Source organism: Condylura cristata, unplaced genomic scaffold (assembly GCF_000260355.1).
Source record: "Condylura cristata isolate star-nosed mole 26May11 unplaced genomic scaffold, ConCri1.0 scaffold00013, whole genome shotgun sequence".
In the NCBI taxonomy this organism is placed as follows: Eukaryota; Metazoa; Chordata; class Mammalia; order Eulipotyphla; family Talpidae; genus Condylura; species Condylura cristata.
This window is the reverse complement of record NW_004567114.1, coordinates 5,832,897-5,845,700: the sequence shown is the minus strand read 5'-3', so window position 1 is coordinate 5,845,700 and position 12,804 is coordinate 5,832,897. Positions and strand designations below refer to the sequence as shown.

Below are 12,804 nucleotides of genomic sequence, written 5' to 3'. Positions count from 1 at the left end.
GGGAACTTGGCTTCTCTGCGCCTCAGTTTCCTCAGCTTGGCAGGGAGCGGGGAGAATGATGTCGCCTTTCACCATCGCTGGACGGTGAATGCAGGGCCCTTAGCGGACCAAGGCAGCAGGTGCTCAGTGCATGCACCTCCTCTCGTGGGCAGGTCGGCGGGTGGGCTGCTCCTGCCAGGCCTGCAGCTTCTCCCGCTGCCAGGGGTCAGGCACCAGCAAGCCCCACAGTCCCATCGGGGAGGAAGTCACTGTTCTTCAATGCCATCTCTCAGCCCCCTAAGGCCCTCACATCCCCCTCCACGGGGCTGTTGCACAGATTAACCCTTCTGTGTGGCACCCTCAGCTCCCTCCTCTGCTGAGGTCCTGACCAGGGCCGAGGTGGACACTGAGCCTAGTGTCTACTCTTACAGCACATCTCCTCTGGAGTATGTCTGTGTTCTTTGTCTCTGGGGTCTACTTTAGTTGACTGTGGCCACCCCTGTCGTGTCTGCTGAGTGAATGAAGACTAGGGAAGGTCCTTTCTGTGCATCTGGCTGCCTGCACCCCACTCAGCACCTGCCAAGAGCGGTGCAGACCCTCACTGACCCCTGCCCTCTCGGGCCACCCAAAACATGCGGGCTCTAGCTGTTTGTGACGCCATGCCAGGACCCACTGCGACCCCGTGCTCAGCTCTCCATGGCTCCTGAACCCCCACCCCAGCTCCTGTCCAGCAAAGTGATAAAAAGAAATGAGCTATCAAGTCACAGAAAGACACAGAGGGAAGTTAAGTGCCTATCACTAAGGTAAAGGAGTCACTCTAAAAAGGCGACACACTGTACAGTTCTACATTCCGGGAGAGGCGAGCCGTAGAGACAGCAAAAGGGCCAGTGGCTATCAGGGCCGGCGGGAGGAGGAGCAGGAGGCGCCCAGGAGGCGTCAGGGCGCTAGAGCGAGACCCTTCCTGTCGCTGTGACGTGGGTCAGTGCCTTTGCTGCAGTTAGTACATCAAACCTCACCACGCGTCAGCGCAAGGTGGGTCCTGAGTGAAGCGGGGTCCATGTGCCAGGGGCGGTGCTGGCTTACAGCCTGCCACAAGCGTGTCACACTAGCAACAGGGGACACTGTCCCCCAAAGGTCTGGTTGCTTATCTTTTTTTGTAAACTATTGAGAAAGCTTTAGAATTCTGTATATAAACTGTGGCCTGAGTATTGGTATTTCATCAACCCTGAATCTTATTACCACTGATTGTGGAGAAGAGTTGGAGAGGAGTTAGGGGGAGGGGAAGAGTGAGAGAGACAGAGATGGAGGGAAGAAGGGAGGGAGGGAGAGGGGGAGGAAGAGACTCACAGTAAGAGCTGGAAAGAGCAGCCAGGACAGCCGTGAGCGGGAACATAGGCACCGACCCCATGGTCACCAAGACACCAAGGAGGAGCGCACGAAACATGGTTACCGTCCACTGAAGCCGCAGCTACTGGGGACATGGCTGGGGTGAATTGAGGAGAGATTGGGGGGCACAGAGGCAGGCGGGCTGAGCCACAGAGGGGTGCTGAGACAGACCGCCAAGGTGGACAGCTTCTCCGGCCTTCAGTTGTCAAAGACAAGTCTCAAAAATCTGACGCTCTGCTGCTGGCAATGGCTCTTTTGCAAACCAGGGCTGGCCAGTCACTCTGGACTCCCGTTGAGCGAGACAGAGCCTGGGTGATAGGCACCTCTCTCTCTGTGAACGTCAGACCCAGGCTGGCTCCAGCAAAGCCCAGCCCTTCGACCAAGAAGCAGCAAGCTGACCCGTCCCCACACTGCAGCGGATTGCGGGCTCCGAAGTCAAGCCCCAGACTGACCTGGATCGTGGTCACAGATAAAACGGGGCCAAGAGGCCACTCTCCCCACTAAGAGAAGGTGGCCATGGACCTGCAGGACCAGGCCCATGTGTGAGGGGGACTGTCACAGCAGGATTGTCAACATCATCATGGTTGCGGTGCGAGAAAGCTGCTGTTAACAGGGAGACCGGCCCTGCCCTGGGCATGCAGGATCCCGCCTTCCTGCCTATGGCGGGAAATGAGGAATCGCCTCCCCTCCCAGGAAGGGTGCCAGGAAATGCCGGGCTTCACCGCAGCCTGGGCACAGACGAGGATTCTCCCCTGAGAACCTGCAAAGCAGGGGGGCTCGCAGAGACTGGGGCCAAAGGCAGGGGCCAGGCACAGCCTCTGAGCAGAGACTTTCACCCTGGGTTATGGTGTTTCCAGTGGGGGTGGCGGGGAGCAAACCCAAACCCTCCTGGAAAAACTAAATGGACCCCGATTCCAGAGAGGTGGAAGATGATGAGTCTTTGGACCTAGGAAGACGTGCGTGAGCAGGTGAATAATATGTCACTCTGGGTAGCTCAGCCTTGGCTCTGCCACCGAGGCCACAGAGGCGGTGCCGGGAGGGTCGGCCCGACTCTCGCCTACGGCACGGGCCGCCCAAGTGGCCCTGGCCAACAGATGTGTTTACAAACCTCAACCAGCCTCTCGTCTCGGGGAGGACGGCGCCACGCCCAGGCCGAGGCAGGAGCCGCAGGGACTCCTGGCCAGTGGCAGCTTCCAGAGCAATTACATCTCACGGGCGGAGCGCGGCGGGCAGCCCGTGCGAGGCCCTGAGCTGGCAGTGTGGAGGCAGCTGCAAATTTAATAAATCTTAATGATTCTGTTGATACAAACAGGCAGGCTGGAGCCACTGACGTCGGTGGAGTTTTCAGTGACTTGGTGCGCGGCGAGAAAAAAGCACAGAGGACCAACTGCTCATAAATAATTAGCCCCGGGCAGGCTCTCCCTCCTGCTTTGGCCTGAAAATAATATAGAGAATGTTCTGCAGCTGGCAGGGTGACAACCTCTGCAGACAGCACCTACTTTCTACCCATGTGCGTGCCTGTGTGCGTGCATGCCTGCAGCCCAGCCAGCAGAAACAGCACGAGCCCCAAGCCAGAGGGAGGCTGCCCCCCACAAGTGACTTCTGCAGAGAAGGCTCCAGGGTCCTCGGTCACATGGCAGTCAAGAAGCTACTGCGTGCGGGCTCTGACCAGAGTTCCCACCCTGCCTCGCGGGCACCCCTTCTCTACCCTGGAAGGCTGAGTTAGGTCCACCCCAGCCTCACACACCCTGATGGTTGGGCCAGGTTCAAATCCTGAGATAAAGCAGTTCTCAAAGTGTGCACCCCAGCCAGCAGCCTCAACCTCACCAGGGAACTTGCTAGAAGCACAGATTCTGGGACCACCCCCACTGCAGTGAATCAGAAGCTAGAAACAGAGGGGTGGACCTGGCCTTGAACATGTTGTCATACAAATGGGCCCCAGCTGGCTCTATCGCTGGCCCTGGTCACTCATCTCACAGCAGGCCAGGTCCGTTAGCGTGGAAGTCAGCGGCTCCATGTGGTCAGAGCTCTGGCCTGGTGCCGCCCGGCCACACAGACACGAGATGGGGACACCACAGAAGACGGGAGCCTGGTGTGCCAGGCACCTGGGACACAGGCTGGGTGGCATGAGGAGCCTCAGAACCCCGTGTGCCGTGGGGGGGGGGGCTGCGGGATGGGGCCATTTTGAGCCACGTATGGCAGGAAACACTTGTTGCTATAAAAGACGGCACAGGGGACAGCAATCACCTGGGATTTTCCAGAAGCAGGAGACTCACCAGCCCCCAGGGATGGGTCCCCAACACACACACTGCATGGAGGGTTAAGACGTGGACGTTAGTTGTAGATGGGACCAAGGAGAGGCTGTGATTTCGCTGCCCCTGCACACAGCACCAGGCCACTCACTGTTGCCATCACTACTGCTGTGAGGGCTACTGCCTTGGGCTCCAGCCGCCTCCGGGAGCTCTGAGCCCCGCTGGGGGGCAGGGTGGAAACACCTCCTACAGTCCAGGAAGGCACAGCAAGCGCGCCTTCCTCTTTGTCTCCTGCAGCCCGTGCCCAGTGGCCCGCGTCTTCCCGCTTGGGTTTGCCTGGAACCTCCGGTTTCCCAGGGCAGCCCTGCTCCTCGCCTGTGGTCTCAGCATATTTACAACAGTGCCCTCTTGCTCATTACACTGTCCCATTTTGGACCAAAAAACCCAGGTTTCCTGCTCTGTCCAGTTTCTACCACAGCTCAGTACAGTCTGGACACCCTGGGACTTCTGAGAGCAGGGACCCAGGGCTCAGCCAGTGCCCCCAGGCTGGTACCCCACAAACGCTCCTCGGGCCTCATGGCACCTTCCAGAAAGGCCAGGAGCGCCACCCCAGCGTCCCAGGTCTGCTGACCCTCCTGACGCCCTGCTCGCTAACCGTGTGCAGCAGATGGCAGACACCGTACCTTCTGGAATCCAGTCGGCTCCCCTGGAGAACTCTGCGTCTGTTATTTTAGGAAAGGAGAGGAAAAGGGAAAAAAAAGAAGTTAAGTGAGTGAAACTCAAATCCCAGCAGAGTCTGTAATGGAATATTCATTTTGTCAGGGGAGTGTTTCTTTAAAACTCCTGGTCATCTGGACAGGCTGAGCCAGCAGGCGATTCACTTAATGAGCTTTTTAACGCACTTCAGCCCCAGGTGGGGCCTCTGGGCTGGCAGCCACGGCCACGGCCGGCGCAGCACTGACACCTGGCGGCCAGCATGGCAGCTTCAAGCCTCGGTGTAGGGGCTTAGGGCCTGAGAGCTGAGAAGGGTTCCGGGCTCCCCACCCCCACCCGAGTTAACCACCATGCCTCAGTTTCCTCCTTGGCTCTCAGGGAGTAACAACTGGGCCCTTCTCATAGGGTTATGAGGGCAGAGCACGAACAAAGGCGATTATTATGATTCATTTAGTGATCACTGTCGCTTTGTGTGAGGAGAAACGGGGTCAAACGTGCACAGGCACACACCACCTTCACAGAGGGGTGGGGCCAGATCCCAGGCCCCAGGCCCAGTCCAGTAGGATCCTCCATCACCAGGTGGGGTGAGTGCTGGCTGCACCCTTGCAGGCCTGTGACCGTGGACGGGCCTCAGGAACGTTCACCTCTGAGGTTGGTGCTACTATTCCCCTGGTGGAGGGAGGCATGCGGAGGTCATGCTGACATTCCGGAGGCACGCGGAGGTCATGCTGGCATTGCAGCCTCACGGGGTGGCTCGATGGCCAGATGACAACCTATCAGTCCTTTCTCTGTGCCTGAAGTGGCCACTGCACTGGCCCAAGGCGGTCTGTGGAGGCCCGTAGAGGGTGGAGAAGGGCTGACGTGACCTCCCAGGGGAGTAGGGCTCAGCCATGGGCCAGCCCCAGGATGGGACCTGTGCACCGCAGGGACCTACCATCAGGAGGCTGGAGTCCTTGAGTTTGGACTTGTACAGCATCCACCGGTACCGCAGGTCCTCCAGCTCATCTGAAGCCCCCCTCGCTGGTCCGAGATGAAGAAGGTTCTCAAAGAGCTGCTGACCTTCTGGTACCCGGGCCTCCAGGTCCTGGAGGGAAGAGGCAGAACTGCCATGTGGCCCGCCCCACCGGCGGGAGAGGGCACCAGCCACATTGCTCTTGAGAACTGTCAAATGAAAATCCCAGCCCTGCCGATTCAGGCCAGGCAGCGCTCTCCAGACTGTTCCAGGAGGGAATGGCGTGAAAGGCGCAGCAGCACTGCTGAGGTCCCTGGTTACTTCCAGGTCTGACGTTACAGAGCCAAGTCCGCTATCGCGGTAAACGCTTCCTGGCTAAGTGTGTCTGTTGGTGTTTCTAAGCCTGGCAGAGTGCTGTTGGGACTGCACGGACTTTGGCTGTGTGATCTGGGGCAAGCTGCTTGGCTTCTAGGAGCCCATAGAATGAGAGCTTAAAAGAGCTTAATGGGGCCCTCCCTGGTGGCGCAGCGGGTTAAAGCACAGCACTGAGAATCTAAAACCGCTTCCGCATGAGTTCGATTCCCGCCTGCCCTGGAGGTGACCACATGGTGCGGCAGACCTCTCCTGACCCGCCCGCTGCTCCCCTCAGCAGTGTACTTCGTCGATCTGCCTGTTCTGTTCCCCACTCTGTCTCTGGTGAAGCCTCTCGCCGCCCCTGAGCTTCTGGCCTGTACCCCAGTTCTGTATGTACAAATAAATAAATCTTTAAAAAAAAAAATTAAAAAAAAAAAAAAGAGCTTAATGGGAGGCGCTCCCTGCTGTCTGAGCTGCTGGGGTTGGGTGGTGGTGGGAAATGAAGGGAGTGACCAGAGAGGAGGTAGCAGGCTGGCAGGAAGGCCTTGTTCCCAAGTGGGAAGGGCCCACTTGGCAACAAGATCAAACCTCTCACTGAGGACTGTCAAGAGCATTTAGAAGGCATCGAAGAGTTAACCAAAGAACAAGCACTACAGGCCAAAACCTGGGAAAGGATGAGAACCCAAAGGAGGAGGCCGGGACATTTGACAACATGGAAAAATGAGTTGTGAATTAAATTAGTCCTTGGCAGCCTCCCCCTGAGCCGGGGGACAAGGCCGCAGTCCTGCAGAGTGGACACCTGACCACCTGTCTCCTCCTGGCTGGGACTCCTAAAGACGACACAGAAATGGATTTGCAATCCATTTCCAAATGGGCCCAGGGAATCTCAAGCTTTGAACTCGGAGGTGGTGGCTACAGTAGGATGAAGTGGCCTCCTCCCCAGCACCGCCTCTTCCAGGTAGAAGCAAACAAAATCCTCTTTGGAGAAGAGATGACCCTAAATCTCCCATTACTCTTCCACGTTACTTGCCAAATGATGTCCAGCACACACACAAAGTAGCCACACTCAGCTACAAGGCACCATGAACAAATGCAGAAACTACAAACATTCCTGGCATGACCGAGCTGCTGGCATTATTTAACACCGTGAAACAAGTGAATTGACTGTGTGCAGACACAAAAAGGCAAGCTTCAAATTTTCAGCAAGAATCTGGAAGCAATGGAAAATGACAGAGCTAAGTTTGAAAGGGATGAGGTAGACATTCCAGAGAAGACTAAGAGCACAACATCAAAGACTAAGAGCTGGGCCCTCCCTGGTGGCGCAACAGGTTAAAGTGCAGCACTATGAAGCCATCACAGCCACTGCAGCACGAACTCAATTCCTGGCCAGGGAGCGACCCACAGGCACGGCAGACCTCTCCTGTCTTCCTGCCGCTCCCCTCAGCAGCGTATTTCGGTCAGTCTGCCTGTTCTCCTCCCGACTCTTTCTCTGGTAAATCCTCTCATCCTCCCCCACCCCCCGCACCTCTGGCCTGTACCCCAGTTCTTGTATGCATAAATAAATAAATCTTAAAAAAGAAAAAAAGTTAAGAGTTTAATAGACACATATAGAAGTTCTTCCTGCCACACCCAGGCCCTTTTCAGGGCAGCTTTGCCAGGCTCCCCAGCAGCAGGCAGTCTGCTTGCTGCCTCCTGGAGTCTGGGCTGCGGGTCTTCGGACTTTCCTTGTCCCACAGAATGCAGGGGAGTTGACGTCGTGCCAGTTCCTACTCTACATCTCCAAAGGCCTTGCCTGGACTCTTTGCTGTCTTAGAACTGCCTCTGCTGGAAGCCTGGGCATGCCTAGTGCAACTACCACCCCTGGGGGCAAAGCCAGCCACCAGACCTGTAACTGACAGCTAACAGCAGTCCAACCCAACCCAACCCAGACCAGCCCACCATCCGGCCCGGCCCAGCCCAGCCCCTGCACAGCGGAGCTCAGCCTAACTTGCTAGCCTTCAGAACCACATTACATAAATAGCTGCTGTTAAATCACAAACTTTTGGGGTCAACTGTTATACGGCAACAGCTAACTGACTCAGGGATCATGACTGGGATGATATTTTCCAGCCTGGAATGCATAAGCAGGATTGATGAACCCTTCTCTAAAGTGTGTCTGAAATACTTGAACCCCAAATGTTTAAAAACCATGACTCACAGCCAGGCAGGAAGGGCCCCCAGCCAGAGGCAGCCCCTTCATGGACAAAGTCCTGGTGGCAAACACCAAGGACAAAGTGTTAAGGGGCAGGATGTCCTAAAGGAACTCTGCAGAGTCTTGTGGACTCCACCCCCTACTCCAGCTTCTGGACTCTGCCCCCTGCTCCAGTGATTGGAAACTACAACTCCCAGCAGCACCAGGGAGAGAACTGCGAGGGCCCATGGGCGGAGCTAAGCAGCATTCTGGGACATTTGGGGGATAAATAGGACGTGATTGCGTCTCTCACTCTTGCTCGGGCAATGGATCTCGGGACCATGTGACTTGGGGTTTTCAGTTAGTTTGCTACCAGAGCTCCAGTTCAGCTCAGCCGCTAAGATATTCCAGTTGTTTCCTTTTCTTTTCCCCTTTTGTATATAAACACGTTATTGACCCTTTTGTGTGTGCCTGCAGTGCAACTGAATTTTAGGTTCGCGGGTGAGGCCCACAGACAGGGGACCCATTTCACACTGGGGTGCCCTGTAACAAAAGCATCCTATCCCTGGGCACACACCTGCAGCTTCATCTCTCTGGTCCTCACGTCCTGGGCTGTGGCGGTTTTCATGGCGATGATTCTAACCAACTTGGCATTTTCCACCTGCAACCATTCTTCAAAGTTCCTCAGGAGCAGGGGGAAATCTTCAGGGTTGCCACCTTCTTCCTGGAGAAGGTTCACCTGCGGAAACACACAGTGAGACCAGAACATCAGAGGTGCTGAAAACGGCCCACGGGCCGGGCGTCCATGGGATTCCCGCGGGCAGGGGGTGAGATGAGGCGCCGAGGAGCCATGGGACGGCGGCCGGGGGAGGAGACCGTCTCAGTGCCCACGGCCTGTGTAAGGGCCACAGACCACCCTTGCTGGCACCTCCCCCATCATCTCTGACCAAGCTGGCAAGCTGCCTCGTGGCCGCAACGCTGGTGTTTCTCCCTCTGGTCTTTGCACGTGCCCTCTCCCCTGCCTGAACACAGCCCCTCTGCTCCTCACCTGCTCGGAGTAAGGGCTCCCCACAAGTCACTTCTACCCCAGAGTGGGCTCCGACCTCCTGCAGCAGGCCCCGGGGCATCCAGCCCTCCACCCCAGCCAGGCTCTTCGCAGACTCTCCTTTAACTGCCCGTGGCTCCCGCTGCTCTTGTGCCTTGGGCCGTGCGCCCTGGGGGGTGGGCTCGCCTGGGGTGCCTGAGGACTGGGGCCCCGGGGACCTGCTGGCCAGACTCAGCGTCTAACCCAGGCGGGGGCGTGACCACACGAACAGCTCTGCGCTGGCCCCCCCTGCTCTGAGGGCCGCGAGTGTTCTGTCTCGGCCATGGCTGTACCCCAGCTCCACAACAGCCCCCCAAACACAGTAACGCACCTAGATGTTTGGGAGTGAAAGGATGGGTGAGACAGTGAAGGGGTTCACGTGTTCCCTTGGGGTGTCAATGCCTTTTGTTTTCACGTGGCTCACATGCCTCACGTGCCTGAAGGCAGCCGACGGGCAAGGCAGCTAGGCGCCTTCTTTTTACAAAACACAACTTTAGACAAACAAAACCCCCAACCCTCCGTGACTTCTGTTTCCACCCTGGGGTTAGCCATGAGCTTTCAACCCTGAGCCGGGTTCTTGCTGGGGCAGTTGCCCCACTTACGGGCGAGGGCCTCTCCGGCCCCCAAGGTGGCCCTTTGTCCATCCTGGCCTCGAGCCGTGGCCAAGTCCCAGCTGAGTGGGCGGGAGTGGGTGCGGGGGACGTCTCCACTGGAGCCCCCGCACCAGACTCGGCACCTCCCCAGAAGCCCACTAGGCCGACTCACCCTGCGGCGATGCCTGGGAATGGGGTTCCGGGGGTCGATGAGAAATCCAGCCTTTGGGATGTTGTTGGTGAAAACCATTTTCTTCCCAGAATCCACTTCTGTCCTTCGCAGCTGCTGGTTTCTGATGAGGCTGAGAAGGCAAATCAGCGCCGTCAGTGGGGTGCTGTGACGGGGTCCCCTCAGGCCGGGGGAGTCGCATGGGGCTCACACGCTGTGGGCGACTCCCAGTCCTCGCCAGCACCCTGCGCCTCCAGTCTGCCTGAGTGCTCCCAGGCAGTGAGTTTCCAGATTCCCAGCCGAGACCCCTTCCCAACACGCAGGGGCACACAAACTCACCCTCGCTGGGGTGCGGCCTCAGCCCGAGGGCTGGAGGCTGTCTCGTGCTGGGGTGCTTCTGCTACCGCTCCTGCTGAAACGGCCAGCTGGGCCCAGGACCCCAGGACCCAGCTGTCTGTGCCAGGAGCACCACGGGGTGCAGCCCGATAGGGAGGGGTGATGCCAAGACCGGGCTCAGCCCAGAGCCCCTCACCTCAGCAGGCTCTCCTCTAGCAGCTTCAGGGCCCGCCAGGCCTCTGCCAGCTCCCCCAGCTGCATCTGCACCGCAGCGGCCCCTTCCCGGGAGGACTTCTCCATCACCAGCCGGCCCTGCGCCTCGATCAGGGGCAGCTGGGCCTCCTTCTCCGGGAATTCATCCAGCAGCCTCTGAAGGACACGTCCACGCAGAGTGAGGTCCTGGAGGGGGCGCTGCACCCCCTCCTGGGAGCCTCGCTGGGGGTGCCGGGCAGAGAACTGGGCTCTTACCTGGACTTGCGCCTCCCTGGACTCGGCATCCCAAGGGCCTGCGTCCCCCCGGAATGACTCCAGTTTCTGAGTGACCGCGGCCATCCACTGTCGCAGCTCCAGCAGCTTGTGGCTGAAGGCGCAGTGCTCCCACACACGCTGTCTGCATGCTTCCAGCAGGTCCTGCGGCACAGCCCCGGGGGGCCAGGGCGCCCTAAGCGCTGGCCGACAGTGAGCCCTGGGGCCCTCCTAACCCTGCTGGGCCCCCAGACCTGCCCGGGCCCAGGGCAAGACCGTCCCAGGCCTCCCCACCCAGCAGGAACGGGCGAGACTGGTCCCTCCTTCTCTTGGTGCAGAGTTTACCGGGGCAGGATGGATCTGGTTGCAAGGGCCTCCACGCCTGTCCTACTTCTGTGGAAAGGGCCAAGTCTGGACGAGGGTGTGGGCAATGGTTACTATTGTCCACTGTCTGGGCACAACCACTTGGGAAAACAACCCAGGCATCATGTGACCCAACCACCTCACCCCAGGGTGTCTGTGTGAACACATCCTCACCAACAGGCACGAGTGGGGTGTCACTGGTAAGCCAACTGGGAAGGACCCACGTGCCTCGAACAGCAGAACGCTAAGTCTGCTGAGGGCTAGTTCCATGTGGAATATTTATAGCCACCCTGACAAACAATCTAGGCAACAACCTACGCATACAATCACAGCCCTCTAATGGGCCACCTCACTATTCGAAGGCATTACTGTATGATAACTACTCTCCTTTAAAGTCTCTTCTACTTTAGACACTATATGACACGTTTAAGTGCCTGAATTTCAAAGATGTCAGGAGCAGTTGTTGCTGACAGCCGACTTGCGGAGGGTGGAGAACCCCGCCTTCGGTCCATTTTGAATGAGCCATTCTCCAGGGCGCCACCAGAAGAGAATCAGGTGGCCACCAGAGGGCGCTGCAGGTGAGGCCATGGCTGGGCCTTTCCGCCTGAAACACCGCTAGTGGGCAGGTGCCTACTGCGCATGCCCGGCAGGTCCCAGCCGCCTGCCCCGTTCTGAGGGTCCTGGGCGCAGTAGGGATTTATTTGCCGGTTGGCTTGCTGACTCATTGCCCATCTACCCTCTAGAACGAACACACCTCCTCCTCTCGGGCTGGGTCCTGGCCGTTTTGTGTTGCCTCATCCTTCGGGCCCAGGACACTACTTGGCATGCAGGTGGCACTCAATGATTATACGTTGAGTGAGCAGGAAAGGAAAGAAAGGAAAGAGAAAAGGAAGGAATGAAGGGGTATGAGTGGGGGAGGCCCCAGGCGCTCGGGACTCCAGGCCTGGGTCTGCCCGGGACTCCAGGCAAGCAGGCTCCTTGCCCTACCTCCAGTGTCCTCTGCAGGTCCTGGCAGTCAGCACAAAGCTGGTCCATCTTGTGCTGCTGGTTCAGGTTCCCCTGGATGAGGGGCCTTGCAGCCTCCACCTGCGTCCCCAAGTCCAGCGCCTCTTCCTGCAGGCCCTGCATAGAGGAAGGAGGGACTGGGGTCTCTCATCACGGAGGCCGATGCGGGGGGGTTCTGGGGGAGCTTTAGGGGCTCCGCTCCCCTCAACCACCATCATGGCCATTGACTGGGCCCACTCTCTGGGCCAGTGAGAGTTTAATTTGCGAAGAAACAAACTCTGCCTAAGACCAGAGGCACACGTGGGGAGGGGTGGGGGTGAGGGGCGGTGAGTCCCCTCTGGGCATTTCTTGGTGACCACCTCTCCTGATGAGAAGCACACCCCAGCTTGAGTTTTCAAACCCTGAATGCACCCTTTTTAATGTCCTCTAAAGAACACTCTCCATTTTAGTGTGAACCCTGCTAGGATTATAAAAAGATGGCTGGTATAGCATGTATATTTTAAAAAGCAGCAAGCTCCTTATCCAGGCAGCAATTATCAATGAGCAACATATGTGCAGCCCACAGGTGTTTAAAACACTTATTCTTAACCCCCAAATCAGTTTATTTCACTGAAGCCTTCATTTGGTGGCTTCATTAGCAACATGTAGCAGAGCGATTAAAAAAAAAATCAATGTTGGAGTTGGTAACCAGAGTCAGCACAGCTTACCATTTTGCTGGGCTCAAGGACAGCAGCTGGGAGGTGCTAAAGGCCCTTCTGAGCCAGGAGCCATCAGGTAAATCAGCCGTGCTGACCAGAGTCGTGCTGACCAGAATCGGGTCTTAAAATAGGGGCTCAGCTTTGCGGGAACTGCCTCCCGAGGGCACCGGGCACCTGGCACTTTGTGGGAACTGCCCCCGAGGGCACCTGGCACTTTGTGGGAACTGCCCCCGAGGGCACCTGGCACTTTGCGGGAACTGCCCCCGAGGGCACCTGGCACTTTG

General features: G+C 57.7%; 1 protein-coding gene across 1 annotated transcript in view; it reads right to left on the bottom strand.

Moving 5' to 3' along the window:
* SYNE3 (spectrin repeat containing, nuclear envelope family member 3) overlaps positions 1 to 12,804 on the bottom strand; it is a 41,195-nt gene that overhangs the window by 4,649 nt on the left and 23,742 nt on the right. The window contains exons 11-17 of the mRNA XM_012724659.1: positions 11,805 to 11,939; positions 10,458 to 10,619; positions 10,186 to 10,358; positions 9,657 to 9,786; positions 8,385 to 8,546; positions 5,266 to 5,415; positions 4,301 to 4,339 (exon numbers count right to left, since the gene is read on the bottom strand). Coding sequence (XP_012580113.1) covers positions 4,301 to 4,339; positions 5,266 to 5,415; positions 8,385 to 8,546; positions 9,657 to 9,786; positions 10,186 to 10,358; positions 10,458 to 10,619; positions 11,805 to 11,939 — 951 coding nt within the window. The remainder of the gene's footprint in view (positions 1 to 4,300; positions 4,340 to 5,265; positions 5,416 to 8,384; positions 8,547 to 9,656; positions 9,787 to 10,185; positions 10,359 to 10,457; positions 10,620 to 11,804; positions 11,940 to 12,804) is intronic.